Source organism: Podarcis raffonei, chromosome 12 (genome assembly GCF_027172205.1).
Source record: "Podarcis raffonei isolate rPodRaf1 chromosome 12, rPodRaf1.pri, whole genome shotgun sequence".
Taxonomy (NCBI): Eukaryota; Metazoa; Chordata; class Lepidosauria; order Squamata; family Lacertidae; genus Podarcis; species Podarcis raffonei.
The window spans coordinates 36,158,727-36,178,488 of record NC_070613.1 but is presented as its reverse complement, the minus strand read 5'-3'; the positions used below and the strand labels follow the sequence as shown (position 1 = coordinate 36,178,488).

Genomic DNA, 19,762 nt, shown 5'->3' with positions numbered 1-19,762 from the left:
TCCTCTCTATTGTGGTAGGAATTCAAAAGTATTTGTGGTGGCAGAGTATGTCTTTTTATTAAAAAATTATTTGGGGTGCTGTGGGGGATAATAATTTCCTGAAAGGCAAGATAAAAATACATTGCTCTTGAAACTGGAACACTAAAGGTGTTCTGAAGTTTGATAACTACAAGGTCTAAAAATGTGTTTATCACGGCTGATCTAAAGGCTGATAGTAGAGTATTAAAAAAACATTGCAGTCCATGTGATGGCCAACAGCGTTCTATATAAGTCGAAGGCATGTTTTTTGTGATATTCTATATTCAAAGCTAGCATTTTGATTAATCAGCATAAACTTTTTATTGATTCAGGCAATTATGGAGGAGGAAATTACAATGATTTTGGAAACTACAACCAACAGCCCTCAAACTATGGTCCAATGAAGAGTGGAAATTTTGGTGGAAGCAGGAACATGGGAGGACCATATGGTGGAGGTAATACGAAAAGTGAAATAGAAAAGTATCTACCCCCCCTTCCCACAAATCCTGGATTTGCCTTTAGGAGAGGAAGAGGGTCATTGCTATCTTTTCCTAATAGCACACCGGTGAGTGATAGTGGGAGGGTTTGCACCCTGCAACCCACTCCCATTGTAGTGCTTTATTTTTCCCAATAGGCGTGAAAGCTGTATATACATAGAAAGTCAAGAGGTAACTTGCAATTGAAGTGGACTGCCCCCGGTGACCCAGCAATTAAGAATCAAACCTATTCGTACCTGCACAACCCTTTCTGGAGGCCTAGTTGTGGTCATTCCAAATTGTAGCATAATTCTGAGGAATCTCTTTTGCCATTCGCATACATCAGTCTTTAAACTACAACTTCCCCCATCCCCTTTAATTAGCCATACTGGCCTGGGCTACTGGGACTTGTACTCCAAAACAAGTGGGAGTTGGTCAGGTTGTGAAAGCCTGGCATACATGTTGTACAGATCGATCTGTGTCTCCTTGAAAAGGGCAGCTACCACCTCCCCCTGTTGACACAGTTCTAAGGCAGGAATGTTTGTAGATTTAGTTAGATCTGGTGATCTACTTTGATGTTAGTTTTGATTGAAAGATGTTGAGAGCACTAATTGGCTGTTGTAGAATTGAGCAATTTGGGTGATTGCAATTTAAAAGTAAGATTTTGATGAAGCTTGAGAATGGCTGTTCATCTGTTAATTATGCTTTCCATTTTAACAATACAGGAAACTATGGTCCTGGAGGAAGTGGAGGAAGTGGGGGATATGGAGGGCGGAGCCGTTACTGATCTTCTGTAAGCTTTTCATGGGTGAGTGTACATTTTTAAAATGCTACAATTGCAGTGTTTCTTGACTTTAGCTGCAGGGGTAAAAGCTTTTTAGGATATTATCTTTCCTTTAAAAAAGAAATTGGGTAGATGGATAACTTCATAACCTATTTTTTTACTCTTTACTTCTGTTGAAACAGGCTTCACTGTATAAATAGGAGAGGATGAGCCCAGAGGTAAAAGAACAGCTTCAGGTTTTCGAATAACATTGTTAAGGAAACTTATCTCAGTCATGCATAAATATGCAGTGATATGGCAGAAGACACCAGAGCAGATGCAGAGAGCCATTTTGTGAATGGATTGGATTATTTAATAACATACCTTACTGTGGAGGAAGGATTGTAAAAATGCCTTTGAGACAGTTTCTTAGCTTTTTAATTGTTGTTTCTTTCTAGTGGTCTTTGTAAGAGTGTAGAAGCATTCCTTTGATAATGTTAAATTTGTAAGTTTCAGGTGACATGTGAAACCTTTTTTAAAGAATTTTCTCAAAGTTTTGAAAAGCTATTAGCCAGGATCATGGTGTAATAAGACATAACGTTTTCCTTTTAAAAATTTAAGTGCGTGTGTAGAGTTAAGAAGCTGTTGTACATTTATGATTTAATAAAATAATTCTAAAGGAAATGTTGTGTAATCTTAGATTTATTTAAAATACGTTGTAAATTAAGGCAAGGAGTGGGTAGTAGAAGGTCCCACAAATACTACAAAGTCATTGTTGTACATGTAAATGTGGTCAGATAATGTTTTCTGTAAATCACCAGGTTTAAAATACCTAGATAACTTAAGGGATATCTCTGCAAGGAGAAACACCTTTTTAGATCTTTTAGATGCTGCTTCTTCAATGGCAAGGAAAGGAAATATCCCCAGCGAGGTACTCTTCCAGGGACACAGGTCTAGTGCAAGAGAACTCTTGAGAACGGCACTAAGTTCAGCCAGTCTTAAAAAGCTGTGCTGTACTTCTGCAGAGCTTTAACTACAGTAGTTTTATAAGGATGCCAACGAGAGCTGAGGGTGTAGAGCAAAATAGTTCTAAGCTTCAGTTAAACTTCTTTAGGTAAGATCTTATTTACTTTTCCTTTCTTAATATTCCAAAAACAAGAAACTAATACTATATGACAGTGTACTGTTTCAGTATAGTGGTATATTATCTAGTTTAACATAGCAATGAACCAAGTTAACAATTGTGGTTGAAAAATTTAAGATTACTGTTTTTGTTCGTTTCTTGGGATGTGGGTTTTTGTTTTTGCTATTATATTTTCATTTATTTTAACTTCAGCTGCTTAACCTATCTTTCCCCCTGCTGGAATCTAGCTTTATGCACCATGGACAAGCAATAGACCTGCTGAGCAAATGAACCAGCCAAGTGTCCATTAAAACTTTGCAAGGGTCCCATCCCTGCTATGGTTAGTTAAAATGGTATGTTGCAGCTCACTTACATGGTACAATTTCATGTTTTTATCCTTCAATTTTTTAAAAAATAAACACTCTAAAGGAAAATGGTGAACTCTTAGGTATTCAGGGCAGCTGAAATCTTACTGTTATGAAAATTGTCTACTGTGTTGTCTGAAGATACTTATTGTAGAACTTAAAATGTAGGAATAATTTTACTCACTGGTTTATAGCACCCATTCTCGCATGATAGTTGTATACAAGAAAATAATACACGAGGTGGAATTTTTATGACTTGCTAAATGAATTGGCTAGGATGCTAATTTGTTTTTGTTGCATATTTGTTGAAGATGTGTTAAATGTCAGGTTCCTTTGCCATTGTTTGCTATGTATTGTTGCTGCAATTTAAAGAGTAGCATGTTGTTTAATTCTTCCGTTGTAGTCATAGGCATACCAGCCACAGCTTTTTCAGGGCAAATATTTGTCTTTTAAAGTTTGTCTCTGGTACAATCTATACACTAAAAGGTCTTGACTCATCTGGATTATAGCCATTTGCTGAAGTTTTCCTGTAGGTGATACAAAGAAGCATACATGATAAACTTCTTCAGATACTTTCTTTTTCTTTGGCAGGAAGGTGCCAGCTGCAGGTAACTAATGAAGAAGTGGTCAACCACAGAAACTTCAAGAAATAAGATTTTTCTATGCTCATCACAAAATAGATGGTTTTGCTGGTTTTATAAAACCTTTTTAGGTTAAATTAATATTAGTGCAGCCTATTGTAATGCTTTTTAAAATATATAAAACTATAGTAGCACCTGTTCTTAGAATTCAGCCTGAATAGGAAATCAAAATTAATGTTTTAAGATAGCAAATACTGTGTCATATTTTTATAAGTGATAATAAACTTTTATACAAAAATATTTCTAGTCTGATAACATTTTAACATTTCATACAGTTAAAATATAAACCCTACTACTGCATGACACTTCAATCTAGAAGATAGGAACTCTTTGAGGGAACACACAGCATATTTTATGGTATCTCGTTGGCTAGATCCTATTTGGGTGTCCAAGTAAGAGGGAGGTATCAATATGCTGTGGGTACAATATCAATATCTGCAGAAGTATTTGGTTAAGCGGGTCAACCCCTTTTCTGCACCCCATTCCCCAGTGTGACCTAAACATGCTCATGGATCTATTGAACCTTGCACAGAAACACCTTCAAACAACTAGAATGTCATTTGAATGTCGTTTTAGATAGTTCTTAAGCACTGACACAATGTTGGAAAAAATCATTAAAAAGACATTGCCTCTGTGAATCTTGTTTTTAACACTATATCTTGCAGTAAAGCCCGTGGTTTTCTTTAAAGCTACATATGATCTCTCTCTGAATATTCCTGCATATCTGAGCTAGGATTTATTCAAAAGGGCATGTCTTATTTTTGTGGTTAAGGGCAATACTCTGGCCCTCTTCAAAAACCAAATCAAAGTGTACTTAAGGTGTGTTAAATTTAAGAAACTTTGCATGAACATGGTGTTGGAAGAGTTAACCTACTCTACTATTTGTTACACTCATTATTTTGAAGCATACATGCTTGTTGATTGTAAATAGGGAGCTGAATTTAACGCAGCACTTGTAGAGTGAAAAGTTTCTATTCCAGGACTCTGCTACCAGGTGTACTGTGTAATGCATGGCTGGTTATATTGCAGAAGCTCATTGGCATGTTCCTCCAAAATAAAGTAATTGTAACAGTATCTGAAATCACTAATAATGACAACAATAAGCAAACAGAAACACTTTATACTACTGTACAAAGGTAAAAATATAAAATATTGATTTAAATAAGTTATAAATTTAAAGTTTATAATTTAGACCATTCAAATGCTAACAGGGTCCATTCAAAATTCTATAAAGTACAAGCTCTACCTGCATTTCAATGCGTTCAATTAAGTGGTCATTTTACATTTCATGTGGCAATTAATTTGCTGTTTTGCTTGTAAAATTGCAGGAAAGCAAATCCAATTGATTACTTTCCATTTCTATGCATTGATAGGGCTGCATTTGTTTTCCAGAACACTGCAAGTATAACATTTGGTACTAGACACAAATCAAGACAGCAATCCCAAATATACTTTCCTGAGCATAAACCCTTTTCAACACAGATTTCTGAGTAAAAATTAATAGGATGGTGCAGGCAGTAACACACGAACCTAAATAAATGGTTAAGACTTTATGCAAAGATAGGCTTGGACTGACAAGACACCATCATGATGCATACATTCAAATAACTACCTTACCAAACCAGATTAGCAGGTTAGTACAGAGTTTCAAAAACCTGTTTGACAAGGTGTCAACGGGGGGGGGGGGGAATGTGTTATTCACAGGACTTACCCATGATTTAGTATTTGCACGTAGCGGGTAGAAGGATTGTATACAAGTGTGGTCCATAGCCCCCCTGTCAAGGTCAGATTACTTTCTGGTGAAATTTGGACTTTTGGCAGCAACCTCAGTATTGCAAATGTGGGGAACCCATTTGGATGGTGCATCTGTGGAGACTAAGGGAACAAAATAGGTTCCTGACTGCTCTGGGGATTTTCCAGTGGATCGAGGCACTGATCCTCTTGAGACCCTGGTCTCATTGTGTAATGGGGGTATTCATTCACAGGGTCTGCACTGCTCCTCGGTTCGCTGAGGAGCTGCAGGCAATGAAAGGCTGGGACACAACTGGAGCACAGGTGATGGAAAACACTTCAAAGCTGATCAAACACTTGTAAGGTCACAAAGTTTTGTCTACCAAGTGGCAGTGAAGACTGCAAAGAACTACTTCACAGCCAACATTGTGTCCTTGAGTTGTTACTGCAGGTGATCTAGAGACTAGCTACCAGAAGTGGTGGGTGGTTCTCTGAACACTAAGCAGTTTGTCCAGCACTTCAAAGGTAACATCACTGCTCCGTAGTGCCAAAGGTGTAGAAGTTTGTGTGTACAATGCAACACCTTCACATATTTTATGGGACTGATTTACATTTACGTGCCTTGATGTGGGCAGCAATGGTTGTGGAACTGAATCGGCCTTGATCGCCCTGAGGGAAGATCTGTATCAAAAGTAGGTTTGTGGGAATGGATAGCTCTGCTCCATCTCGGTCTGTCAGCAGCTATTGATATCAGTGGCCACTGAAATTGCTGCCAATGTTTCCAGACCAAGCTCACAGCTCTGACAATTTACAAGGCCCTTAACAACATAGTTGTAGGATCTCTTAAACACTATCGGATCCATTATAACCCAGCCCAATCACTGAGTTCTTTGGGAGAGTCTTTGCTGGTGGTTTGGATGCATGGCTTGTAACTACTGGAAGTTGTATTTTGTGAAGCGGGCACAAGCGTGCGGAAATAGCAACAGATTAGGCTGGCATCTTCCTTGAGAAACGTCAGGCACGTTCTTCAGACTTCCTTGTTCTAACAGGCATTTTTAGGAAGTGTTTTGGTCTTATGGTAATTTTATTGCTTGTGGATTTTTTTATGTACACCACTTCGGATTGTGAGTAATCAAGCGGTAGATAAGTTTAGGAATAAAAATAAATAAAAGAGAACAATTCCCTTTTCAGCATTTAAACTGCTGCCTGGTTCTGGCTATGAAAGAATGAAGTTTTAAGTTGCAAGAACTCTGCCTCCCCCCATTATTAGCAAAGCTGAATAAATTATGCAATATGGTTTAACTAATAATTTATTCAGATGAAGAGAAATCTTCAGTTAAGAACTGATTCTATTAGGCCTGTGTTCACAGACCTAGAGCTTGGACATTTCGTTTATAGTACACACTTTTTATTTATTTGGTTTTTTTGTATACAAGTCTTAAAAATATTTTGATAATGTGGATAATCAAAGTAGATCCTTAACAAACTTTATTTTTCCCTGTGTAAACTAACTGTGAATGTCACAGTATTTAAGAATAATTAAGAAACATCCCTTTCCATTTCAGTAGCTAAAGAGAAATATTTTCTATCTAGCCATTTTTTTGGTTGGATTATTTTGTTTCAGTTCCAGTTTGATGGCTTTTCCAGGTACAACCAAAACACTGCCGTTTTTACAACACTGTAGAGAGTATTGGCTTGGGTTAACAGGTCTTCCTTGGTCATCTCTTAATCTACTCAAAATGTCCCAATAAAGATCATTTAGTTTTTGTTTTATATTGCTAATTGATCTATTGCACTGGGCTTTTTCCTTCTTGAGCTTTTCCTTTTGTGCTTGAAGGTGACACACCTGATCTTCCAGGTTCATAATTGCATCTAGTTTACGTTTGCGGCAGTTTTGAGCAGCGACTTTGTTTTTCCCTCTCCGCCTTATGTCACGTATGAGTGATAGCTGGTTATCTGTCAAGTAGTATTTTGATAACATGCTATTGAAGGAATCAACAGGCAGAGTCACAATATCATTTACAGAGAATGGAATTCTCAGGGCTTCTGCGCGGTATTCATCACGGCTTTGGTTTTTTCCTGTGTTATCTCCATTTCTACTTCTGGCTTTATTGGATTTCTCTGGCCACATGAAGTCATAGTCTTCTGGCGCACAGGGTGCCAGCTGTTGTGGGATTTGGCTGTACGTGTGATCATGCAACACATCTACAAACAATTCTGCACTGAGATCATAATTGCTTTGATAATCTGTGTGGTAACATTTGCTGTATTCTACGCAGCAGCCTCCTACAGCTAAATCATCATAGGTGGCAGATTCAGCATCACTGTCACAGGTAAAAACAAGGGATGAATTGCTATGATTTAAATCCAAAGACAGTCCAGAATCAGAATCCCGTTCTTCAAAGAAACAGGAAGCTTCAAATCCATGTCCATCCAAGCTCAAGAACAAATCCTGGTTTGTTAGATTCGTACAATTATCAGATGCAAAAACCCCAAGCATGTTGACACCATTCATTAGCGACGTGTGAGAATCGGTTAATGACAGAGTCTCCAATATCTCCAAATTCCTTTTCTCTGCATTTACTATAGTATTGTGGTCTGATTTCATCATTGTAGCATCATGAAGACTAACATCACGGCTAATAGCCTGAGTCAAATTAACTGTATTGTGGAAGTTTGACAGGTTCATACCTCTGCTGTTGATAACAGGCATAGTATTTCCCAACCAGTGTTCCTAAAAGAAGGAGCAAAATGAAAATATGTTTTCTATGTTATTTTGAAACCTTGCAACTCTCCCTATGGTTAAATAGTTTCTAGCCAGTTCAACAGCAGCCCTTTGTATAATTTAAAATGTGTTATTTCCCCCTCCCCCACAATACTTTAAACACAGAGAATGCTTTCTGCAAATACCAGCTGTTACAGAAAGAGTGTGATCACTAAAAATGGCAGCCTGAAAGAGTACTGAGGAAAACATCAAAAAGAACCCAGTAAGATGCAGCAGCCTGTCTGCTATCTACTGCAATACAAATTGGAAAACCACCACTACCCACCTCTGCTGAAACAGGAGCAGCTTGAATTGTTTTCCTAAAAATTGCAACATAGAGGAACGAGTTTCACAGCCCACACCTTGTCTTCTCCATTTTTAAAGGCAGAATTCTTATGAGCTTATCCAACAGACATTGGGGTGGAGGTAATGTAGGGAAAGATATACTGAGGCATGCAAGAAGAGCTTGAAAAGGTTCAAAACTAACATCTTGAACATTGGGCCCATCATCCTGGCTAGAGTGTGGTGCTGAGAATGCAAAGGTTGCAGGTTCAATCCTCATAAGGGAGAGCTGCATATTCCTTCAATGCAGGGGGTTGGACTAGATGATCCCTCAGGATCCCTTCCACCTCTATGATTACCGGTATATTAAATGAAAGCATCTTCAGCTGTTTGCCCTAGCTAGGTAGTTCCTCACATACTTGCATCTATTTAGAAATATCTACACACCTTCCCCTACTATCCAAACTTTGGTTTAGAATAGATACAGCTTCTGCTGGGTGCTTACGTTAATAAAATACAGACTTGGAGGGCAGCATGTTGTTGAATGTGCTGTCCAAAGGCAGGAGAGTTATCATTTTAACAATTCCACACATAAGATTAACAACACAGGTGATTATGATGAGCCTTGTAGGACACCACAGGTATTTTCTAAATCAGGGCCTGGGGCAAATTGAGGCCCTCCAGGGCTTTTCCATTTGACCCTCATGACTCTCACCAGGTCACACACTGCTCTTGGGTGATCTTGCCTGACTGAAATGTAGTCAACAGCTGAAAGCAAAGTGTCACATTTGTTCCACCTACCACTGGCATGCACCCTTGGAAAGGTGTGCCACGTGGAACCCTTTAGTCAAATTGAGGAAAAATTAATGCACCCCTAAGTCACTTGCTACACTTCATTCACTACAGGTTCAGCTTACTACTTTAGCTTCCATGGTGTAATCAGAGTCTTCTATCATAACACCTAGAATGGAGCTGTAGAAATCGGGGAAATGGTCTTAAAACAATTCTTCAGATTCTGCTTCGGCAAATCACACTTTTTGGAAGTAAATAGTAAAGGGGAAAATGGTGCAGTTGAGTTGCAGCATTTCTGACAAGATCAGGATCTGAAAGAGTTGCTTTAACTGGGTTATTGTAGAAGCATGCTTCCAAATTTGAGACAGTTTACAAGCTTATGTGCAAATTGCAACACTTACTTCCAATGTATTTTCAGTCAGTGATGCTGGCAGTGGAAAATAACCTTCCAGTGGGAAAGCAGAACCAGCAGTGCTTCTGTAAGCCTGTTGTAAACCCCACACCCCCCCAAAAACCCACAATTAATAGACATTTATCCATTGTTAATGGAAAGTTGTAATTAGGATTGTAAGAGGGGTCAGGAAAAAGACACCACTTCAAGCCACAGGAGATGTATACAGCTGCAAAACTCAAAAATTCTAAATGTGCCCAGGGGCCTCAAAGAGGCTGGCAACCCCTTTATCCTGTTCTCAACTGCCCTAGGAACCAACTGGCTGACAGGTGGTATATAAAATGTATTAAGTAAATATGCATGTCGCTGAGTGACAGTAACATTTGTAAACAAAAAAGCATGCTATCTTCATACCAAGTTAACTGGCCAGCAGTACATCTGTGAAGAAGCACTATAGGATAGCACATTCTGAGATGTTGTTCGCTGCATACAGAGAGTGGATTCAGACAACCAGGAGTTCACGTGACAGCCAATTAAAAGCTTACAACAGGACCCTAGAACTGGGCTGCTGCCTTCCATCTAGCACAGGGTTCGGCAACCTAAGACTCATGGGCCACATGCTGTCCACGGAGGTCATTTAACCGGCCCATGAGCCGCCCGCTTGGTGAGCCCCCGCGCAATGTGCTAAACCAGCGTGGCGTGGGGACTCACTTCTGCAGCGCCAGAAATCCGCATCTGTGCAGACGCTGGAAATCGCGGGTGCGCACACTCACGCGCATCTGCAATCCAGTCCACAGAGGGATCTCCGTTGGAGTGAACCAGCCCAGGCGAGGTAAACCTTGCTGACCCCTGACTAGCAGTTAAGGCTCACCATTCCATTAGATTTTCATGCAGCTACAGAGGAAGTGGTAATATTTGCCCTAATAGTTTGATAATTACAAGCTGCCACCACTTCCATGTTTTTTTTTTAAATGCCACACTGTAAAACTTTTTAGTAAACAGCAGTTATCTGAACATGCTTTCATAAATTCATTGTTTATAATGGTCAGAACTGGAGTCTTGATACTAGAGCTGTTTTATGATTTAAAGCAAAACCACATCAACTTTAAAAAAAAATTCAGAGATGTTAAAGAGAAAAGAGCGGACCACAACTTTGGGGTTGGGGAAAATAATAACCATGTAACTGGTGCAGCAAGAAGTTAACGATATCTTTTAAGACATGACAGGTTATTCCCACAATGATATTTGCGAATATATGCATTTCAAAAATGTTCATAAAGACTTGCCATGAATAAATCAATATTTGAATCAGTTTTCAAAAACACTAATGTGAATGGAACAGAAGTCTTGTTTATGGAAAGAGTCTTTCCTTCCTCCCCCTTCTTTCTACAGCCCCCTGAAAATCTACCCCAGGGAGCTTGAGGACCCTTGGGATATGGTGTGGGATATGAGGCAGGGGGCTTGGTGAGAATCTCCGCCATCATACATGAATGGATGAGCAACTTAGGATCCCGGGCAATGGACTGAATTCAATGTGAGTCATACTCAGTATAAAACCATTGACCTTAATGGGCAAGACTACCAAAAGACTCTTGATTTCAATGGGTCTATTCTGAGTAGAACTTAACCGTATATGGCCCAATACAACTTTTATGACTCTCACCGAAGAGCTGGAAACTGGACTCAGCTTCTCTTTCCAATCCACTTGGTCGCTTTTACCCTCTTCCTCCTCTTGAGATTCTGAGTCTTCATCTTCTATAACGTAACAGTGTTCCAAACATTCCTGGCTCACTTTTAAGTCTACATCCTGTAAATATCAGGAGAAACAGGAAACAATAATAATTTTCAGCACTGTAATGTGTCAGCAACCAGCATACTAGGAAATGACACACGTCAGAATAGTATTTTGTTTCTCTAGTAGTATAGTTGCAGCCCATCAACCCCTAACCCTTTTCAAGGTAAGTCAATAACACACACACTACCCAATAAGCTCTTTTGCATGTGGCCACCAAACCTCAAATGTACATTTTTTCAGGCAATGTTGTAACACCAGACCGCAACAAAAGATTGGGGGGGAAATATATTCACTCAGTCTTATACATAAAGTATTTAAACTTGAAAGATCTGGTTCCATCTGTGTTCCATTATATTAGGCATATGTTTGTGTTGGGGGGGGGGGGATAGTAAATGAAATCCCATCTCACTGTTCTTTATGCACCTGTTTCCATGGTTAGACCACAAGGGTGTATGTCAGCTGCAGTATAAAAACAGTTTTGAAACCATGGTTTATCGTACAAACCACACTTAAGCCAATGAGCAGACACGATTTATGGCGCCGTGGAAGTGAGTCCCTGCACGGCACTGGTCTAGCACAGCGCGTGGGGATTCACTGAGCGTGCAGCTCGGTTTGGGGGCGGCTCGTGGGTCAGTTAAACGACCCCCATGGGCCGCTTGTGGCCCATGGGCCTTAGGTTGTCAACCCCTGCCTTAAGACTTTGTAGCAGCCAAATGCTGGCATTGCCTCATTGTGCCAACTTTTCCCTTTCCACTGACTGACAGGAAGAGCAAGGGTGTGGAAATCTTGGCATTCTTCAGCAGTTGTTGTCAAACCCATTCCCATTCCGCTAAAGAAAAATCCACTCCCTTTTGCAGCTTGTAGGAGGTCTTCCACTCCGCTCTGCAATCAGTGTTTTTTTTTTAAAAAAAAATTCCTTCTTTCCAGCATGTGAATTTATGCTTTGAGTTCAGTAGGCATTCCTCCTCCCTCTCCCCAAGCCCTCTGCTGTTAGCAGGGATTTGAAAGGACTGCTTTTAGAAGTGCACACTTAAGTAGCTTCATCAATTAATTGCAATGACTGTAAGGAACAGAACCGCATTTTGAACCGCCTCCTGCCCTACCTCGACAGCCACTCTCCTCTTCCTGTCTTTTATTCCTGTGCTTCATTGTTTAAGTGCAAAGTTGCTGCTGTGAGTCCTACCTAATTGGAGAAAGTATGTTTGCTTCAAAACAACACTTCACCACCCACATCTCCTCCTCCCCTATATACTCCACAACCCTTAATGTTTCTATTTATGTTAAAACACAAAACCTCTTGCAGCTGTGCAAGTTGGACTGGTACATCCCCAAGCCCTTCTCAGCTGCTCAAGCCTACAGCATTGTGAACACACTCAAAACATGTTTTTGCAAGAACTGCACATGAACATCACATAAGAGAGACGTTGCTTAAAAGAAATCAATCAGGAATGGATATTGCATCAAATATGAGCAGAGGAGAAAATGTATGTGTGTCTGGTTTGCATGTCACACTAAGGCAAACCTTGATCTCCCATTCTTGGTTACAGCTTGTGATTAGCAGTGAGTCCCAGTTCAAATGGCACCCGAAGCCAAGCCATGGCTAAGCTTCGCAAGGTGCAGCAGCAAAAAGAACCAGGAAAGAGCAAAGTAGATGCAAGTTCCTCTCTGGAAGCCCACACATTCAAGCTGTTTTGCAAAGCAATGGCTTGGCTTAGTGTGCTGGGTGAACCAACACCTCTCAAGCAAGTGTGCTTCTGGGTGAGCAGTGCTGTCTGCTTCAGGAACACACACCAGTGAGAGACCTCACTTTCCACCAGTTCTCACTTTGCATGACTTTCAGCATTTTGGCATTGCGCACCTCAACAAAACACCAATATCAGAATCATTGGCAGCATGCTTTGAACCAGGTGGTTCTTCTGGCCTAAATTGCACTGGTGGCCAGCAAACTTAGTTTCGGGTGAAACAGGATGGGCAAATCTATAATTGCAGTCTAGATGAGAATGCAAACAGCTTCTAAATAGGCATCTTGTTTTCTCCAAATGTAAACTAGGGTCAAGCAAAAGCACATGTCACAGGTGAGGAAGAGTCATAAGGGTTGTGGCGAAGGAATTCTGCCCATACTTAGGTTAAAAAAATGCCCTGCTCATCCATCCTACCACTGTGTCTACACTGGTCCAGGGCCTGCACAGCCTCTCCTGATTCAGATGTGATGGAGAAACAGAGCTGAAAGTCATCAACACATTGAGGGTGCCTTGTCCCCAAATGCCCAATCACCACTCCCAGGGACTTCATACGGATAACTTCCAGGGAGCCAAACAGCACTTTCCCAATGCTGTTTTCTGGACCTGGTCCTGTAGGTAGTGCTGAAATCAATGTACCACAGTGACCCCAATTCCCATTCCCTGGAGCCGGTTGAGGACAATGCAGTAGCGAATGGTACAGAAAGTTGCAGTGAGGTCAAAAAGCAGGAGCAAACTCACACATACCCTGTCCCTCTATCTGTAATGTCATTCATCAGGGTAGCCAAGGCAGAGTTAGTCCCATGGCCATTCCTGAACCCAGGGAATCAATCAAAATAATCTGTGTTAACCACAAATGCTTGCAGGTTCCCCACCACAATTCTCTGCACCCACTTCCCCAGCAAGCGGGTATTTGCAACTGGTTGATAGTTATTGCTAATGCAATGAAGCATTGACCATGCTCTAGGCCCAGATAATTAAACTCCCTCTGCTAGATTTAAGAAGCCCAGAAGGGTTAAGGGTCAAGAGAATGCATGGTCAGCATACAGCCTTGCCCATGTTAGCTGCCTGCATAAGCTGAAACCAATCTCACCAACTCTGGCACTGGGTACTTCATCTGGAACTGCAACGACCACTGAATCAAGGCCACTCCGAAGTCAAGCAACTTTATCCACAAAATGTGTAGCCAGCTGGTCACAGCAGGTCCTTGAATTTTCCAAAGGCCCCTCCCCGTTGCAGGGGACAGCAACCTCTCCAGCCAGCTACTAGACTAGAAGATACAATGAAAGCTGCAAAATGGGCCTTCTTTGCAGCTCACACTGCCACATGGTAGGCACTGGCCAGTGCTTGGTTGGTTTCAGAATGAAATAAGGAGAGCACTACTTATGCTCTAGTCTGAGTCTAGCTTGTATAGCCAGAAGATCCCCAGATTACCAAGGAGGCAAGCAGGCTCCGCAATGCTGGAGAAGCCATTCTGGAAGTATTGCGCCAACTGAACATCCAATCTCACCATTCCACAGTGAGAGCTTCAACAGGATCATCAGCTTTTTCCACTGGAAAATTCCTGCATTCAGGAAGACACCAGGATCCATTAGACTCTGAGGGCGTGCTATCTAAACAGGCCCACCACCTCCCTTACACCCTGTGTATCTTTTAGACACTCCAGCTGAAGTTCTCAAGAGAAGTTTGGTGTTAACTAGAATTGAAAATTAGTCATCTCTTGCTCCAGTGCTCAGATCCCTCTAGGTTAGGGTGGAGAAACTAGTTTTACAACTACCTACGGAAGTAACAGATCTCAAATCATAGCCAAGTAAAAACAAAATTTCATTACAAGTGGGGGGAATGTATATCAAAACAGAAACAGTAGGCATTTTAAGTCGTGTGGCAATGAACTGAAAGCCAAGATTAGAATTTTTATTGTATCACAAAACCTACTTTTTGCAAAGGCATTGGTATTTGCACACACTTCTCTTAAGAGTTCCTAAACCGAAAAGCTAAGACAATAATTATGCTCCTAAGAGTCTTACCCAGCTTATATTGCAGTGCTGTTGAAACCCTTAGCAACTATGGGTTGCATTCAGCCTGAGTAAAAACAAAGCTTTGCTGATCAAGTATGCCTCCTTGCAAGCTTCAGCCAGGCATTTGAAGTACTATCTGCAGCATGTTGGAGACCCTCTAGTCTAGACCATCATTAAACCTCTTTGATCAATGCCTATTCATTTATGTAACTCCAACTTCAGAGGGGCAGGAGGCCACTAAGTCCCACTTGCTGAGGAGAAGACAGCTGTAGCCTTCAAGCCCTCCTTGTGGGTTTTGGGGAAGCACCTCTGCTGCTGGCTATTGTCACAAGCAAGGATGCTCATCTGTGGTCTAGCAGAGCTATCCTTACACACCTCTTGTGTACTAGTGTGCTCCAAGGATTATTCAGGACAGAACGTGGAAGGGAAATCAAGTGTGTATTCTTGCTGACAGAGGTTTTTACATTTGCAGTACAGGCTAATATAACAAAATTCAAAGTAGTTGCAGCATGCACATTTAGGTTATGTGTCCTGGACAGCAGTGTCAATTTTACTTCCCACTAGACATAACATAAAATTGCATTACTAAAAGGTGGATAACACAACACAACACAACACAACACAACACAACACAATGAAAAGTCTTAAGCACCAGAGGATTATCCATAAACCATATATTGGAGCCACAATGTCAAGGAACTTGGACTACAAGCCTATACCTTCTTACCTGGGAGGAAACCTTGTTGAACTCAATGGGACTTACTTCTGAGGAGACTAGTGTAAGAATGCATTGTTAGAATCTACCACACTCTAAGTCTGAATACTTCAACAATAATTTTTGGTGGAAAGTATAAGAAGGGATACATACATACCATGACCACCATCAAATATATAGTAAAGCAAGCTTAATTCCACTGATTTAAATGAACTAAAATGTCCCTCTTTCTGCAAGGGGGAAAGCTATCTTTATCTTCACACTTATTTTAGCACTGTTTGCTCTTCTATTTTTCTTATTTTTAAATGGCCTCTAAACTTTGTCTTGTGGATTACCGAGAGACTAGTTGGATAAACTAAAAGATACTGTGCTTTTGCATCAGCTTTAAATATACTTTGTTCTTAGCAGGATTAGGACCAATGTGTAAACCTGACACTGTTTTCCAGTAGCTACATTTAATTACACAGCAGCAGAGCTGATCTGCAAGCTCTTAAGGTATTACATTCTCTTTAATCAAGCGATTATTAAAAAGCAAAAACCAGTACTCATTAGTGTCAATGGGAAAACTCCCCTTTCAGTGAGAGTTGGAACAATGACTAAAGGTATATTGCCTGTCAGAAAGCAACATGCAACTTTCAGAACAAAAAAGAAAAAAGAAACTCCTGTTGATGTTTGCATAACCAAATAAAGTTGGAACTGAATGTGCAAGCAAGTAAGCTGAAAAACACTTTTGGAAGAAAAATATGTGCAGAAACAACTGTCTCCTCACCCTACAAACTGTTCTGTTAAAGAAAGGCCGCTTGCGTGAGTGTGAACCAGCAATCTGAAAAGGTAGCCGTTGTTATTTCCTAGGAGTGTGTACTGCTGGAAGCTCCAACTTTTTTTAATATGGTAGTGAGATGCCCTCACATTTAAAAGTTGATGTATATTCTAAAGCATCATAGCTTTATAGAAAGACCTCTCTTATTTCTGAATTTCAGCTCCCATCAATTTCCCAAACCCACAGTGCAGTGCACACTTTTATTTTGGACATAAGACTAAGACTGTTTTGGACATCATCACCAAGTCATCACTGGGAGCAAGACCCACTGAGAGTTTGAAGAGTTTGTAAGAGAGAAGAAGAATTTGGATTTGATATCCCGCTTTATCACTACCCGAAGGAGTCTGAAAGCGGCCAACATTCTCCTTTCCCTTCCTCCCCCACAACAAACACTCTGTGAGATGAGTGGGGCTGAGAGACTTCAAAGAAGCGTGACTAGCCCAAGGTCACCCAGCTGCATGTGGAGGAGCGGAGACATGAACCCGGTTCCCCAGATTATGAGACTACTGCTCTTAACCACTACACCACACTGGCTCTCTGACAGCTTTGGATCCACATTTTCCCCAAAGTAACAGTAGTATGGGGGATGGAAGAGGTAATACAAGGTGTAAAGAAAAAATGGAAATAGTCTAACACATAGCTGTCAAGTTTTCCCTTTTCTTGCGAGGAATCCTATTCGGAATAAGGGAATTCCCCTTACAAAAAAGGGAAACGTTGACAGCTATGGTCTAAGATGCCTGAAGGATCAGAACCTGAACAGCTCTCTCCCTTTCCAACCATACAACTTTCAGCACAGAGACAATTCTGTTCAATGCCCAGGACCTCTCCAGCAGTTTTGGCAACACCATGATATATTTCATAGCAACTGGAAAAGCAGCTGGGAGTTGCCTCACCACAGGCACTGCTGTTATCATAAACAGAATCTGAGCTTACGCCTTGGGATCTGTCTACACTGCCAGGCTGCAGCCCCAAATCCTGAGAAGCAAGAGAAAAAGAGAGCATTGCTGAACATGTGCAGGCTAACTAAACGGTCTCACCCGTCTCCACACATGCAGGAACAGGGATAAGTTGTGACACAGAGGATAAGGCAATCCATGGCTTCTTGTTGCAATGGCTATAGCTCAGAAGATGTCATGTGACAAAGGTCTTTGAGAGCAGAAGCAGTACAGTAAAGTGCAGAAAGTGTTGGAAAATGCTGAAAAGTGCAGACTCATTCAGCTAGATGACTCATTCCTTGTACAAATATTCTATCAATTGCAGGAAGACACACATAGTGCTCTCTAGCCTAGTCTAATATTCTTCTGTTTTTACCAGGCACCCCCAAACTCGGCCCTGCAGATGTTTTGGGACTACAATTCCCATCATCCCTGACCACTGGTCCTGTTAGCTAGGGATGATGGGAGTTGTAGTCCCAAAACATCTGCAGGGCCGAGTTTGGGGGTGCCTGGGTTTTACTTTGCTCTCCTCCATTATGTGTTTGTAAAGAAATATGTTTAACTCAATAAAGTTTCATTCATTTACTGTGAATACTCTGGGTTTCGACTTCGCTGCACGACAGAAGATGCAATTTCCAGGCAGGCTGGTCCTTTACATGAAATAAAGCAAGGCATGGCACAGCAGAATGTCTCTCTGCCAGGTTTTGTACAAGGCTACAAGGTGCACTTGGTCAACCAAGTGCAGTGGAATCCCCCTGCCAGGCTACTACGCTCTAGGGTGCTGGGCATTTCCTAGTTAGCTTTTCCCACCAGCCATAGGAACAAGGGCAGGTGGGTTAGTTGCAGCACTTCCATCCCTTGCAAGACTACCCTGCCCAACAGGCCTTAAATGCACCACTTTATTCTGGCAATATCAAACTGATCTCCCACATCTACCAAACCAAGAGAAAAGTCTTGTGCTTTTCTCTTACTTTGTAAGCCCACACGCAATATACATTTCTCTCTCTCTTCAGCTGATGAGAGATAATACATGCAAACTGGAGTTATTACTATTTTTTAAATGATCTTCAGTATCCTTTTGCTCATGTCGAACCTGCATTTAAAGCCAAGTTCTTCATTATTGGCCAGCAAGGGGTAATGATTAGGATGTCAAACTGGGACTTGAGGAAGACACCAGGGTTCAAATCCTCACTTGGCCAAGAAACTTCCTGGGTGACTTTGGGCCAATCACTGCCCCTCCACCTAACCCACCTCACAGGGTTGCTGTGTGGATAAAACGGGATGCCCAAGAACTACAGTATATATGCACAACTTTCGAGCTCCCGGGAGGCGGGGGAAAACACTTAGTTAACTACGAATTCGCAGCAAAACTTTGGCATGGGTTTGGAGGTGATTTTGGGCGTTCTTCGTTAAAAAAAACAAAGCTGGGAAAAGTAAATGCAACAAATAAGCAAATAAATGCAAACATGCAAAGGAGGAGGAGCTTTGCAATGACCCTCCGAAGTGGTGCTGATACTTCCCTTCTCAGGCTGGTAAAAAGGAAAGGCAACTCAAAGCGTATTGTCTCTTTGGGCTGCTTTACAAGGGTGCCAACTTGAATAAAATATTGGTTTATCGATCACCAGCCGCGGGGCACGCACACCATTTGAATGGCAATGCCCATCAACTGGGGTGGGGGGGCTCGAATATTTTAGGGAGGGAGGCCATGTCACATTCCTGCAAAAGGCAGTTTTTTTAAACAGTGGATTTGCTGTAGCAGGGTGACAGAGTGCTTTAATCCACCTTAATGGCGCAAACCTAAATTTCCAGTATGCACTTGAAACCTTCCCGCAAAATACTGATATGTGAAGAGGAGAGGGGTTTTCCCGTCGGCTCCTAGCCCTTACCTCTTCTCGACTGGGGCGCTTGTTTCCGACTCCTCCAGAGGAGGCGGCAGCAGCAGCCACCGCTTCGAGTCCCTCGCCGTCGCCTCGCCGCTGCAGCCATGGCGGCCGGCCGGGGCAGGGGGAGCCGCCGCCGAGCGCTGCCTCCTGGCGGCTGCGCTTCCCGCCTCCTGCGAGGTCTGCGCGGGGCGGCGGCGCCACTTGCTGCTGAGGCGCCTCGCGCTCGCCCTCCCGCGCTATCCAAGCGGCCACCCTGGTGGCGGGAAAGCGACGCGGCGGCGTCCCCAGCGCTCGCCCAGGAGTTGCTCGGGGGCGGCCTCCTCCTCGCTTGTTGTTCAGCACCCCGGGCAGGGGGCGAACTCCCGGCCTCGCCGGGCAACGCCTCCCCGGCGCTTTCAGGCCGCCTCTTCCTCCAGCGCTGCGCGGGAACCGGGACTGGAGGTACCCGGACTCCGTCGCCTCCGCCCCGCCCCCTCTCGGCGAGCGCACCCGGATAACCGCCGCGCCGGGT

At 42.1% G+C, this 19,762-nt stretch overlaps 2 protein-coding genes across 5 annotated transcripts in view; one reads left to right on the top strand and one right to left on the bottom strand.

Moving 5' to 3' along the window:
- Positions 1 to 3,626, top strand: part of HNRNPA2B1 (heterogeneous nuclear ribonucleoprotein A2/B1) — a 15,605-nt gene extending 11,979 nt beyond the window's left edge. For 2 of the 3 annotated variants that reach the window (XM_053410011.1, XM_053410012.1), the window contains exons 9-11: positions 351 to 473; positions 1,220 to 1,302; positions 1,461 to 1,941. In XM_053410011.1, the coding sequence (XP_053265986.1) occupies positions 351 to 473; positions 1,220 to 1,281 (185 nt within the window). In that variant the 3' untranslated portion in view covers positions 1,282 to 1,302; positions 1,461 to 1,941. Of the gene's footprint in view, positions 1 to 350; positions 474 to 1,219; positions 1,303 to 1,460; positions 1,942 to 2,628; positions 2,734 to 3,336 lie in introns of those variants that run through there. The other variant, XR_008332931.1, reaches the window with a different exon arrangement.
- On the bottom strand, positions 63 to 19,762 carry NFE2L3 (NFE2 like bZIP transcription factor 3). Of its 2 annotated transcripts, XM_053410009.1 has the most exons (4): positions 19,255 to 19,762; positions 11,010 to 11,153; positions 9,357 to 9,440; positions 63 to 7,851 (listed from the first exon to the last, which is right to left on the bottom strand). In XM_053410009.1, exon 4 carries the CDS (start codon positions 7,828 to 7,830, stop codon positions 6,703 to 6,705), a length of 1,128 nt encoding a protein of 375 aa, XP_053265984.1. In that variant the 5' UTR covers positions 7,831 to 7,851; positions 9,357 to 9,440; positions 11,010 to 11,153; positions 19,255 to 19,762; the 3' UTR covers positions 63 to 6,702. The 2 variants fall into 2 exon arrangements, with proteins under 2 accessions (XP_053265984.1, XP_053265985.1); XM_053410010.1 differs by lacking the exon at positions 9,357 to 9,440.

Excerpts from the sequence above, each read along its gene's own strand:
- NFE2L3 (XM_053410009.1), bottom strand. The coding sequence starts at position 7,830 with ATGCCTGTTATCAACAGCAGAGGTATGAACCTGTCAAACTTCCACAAT.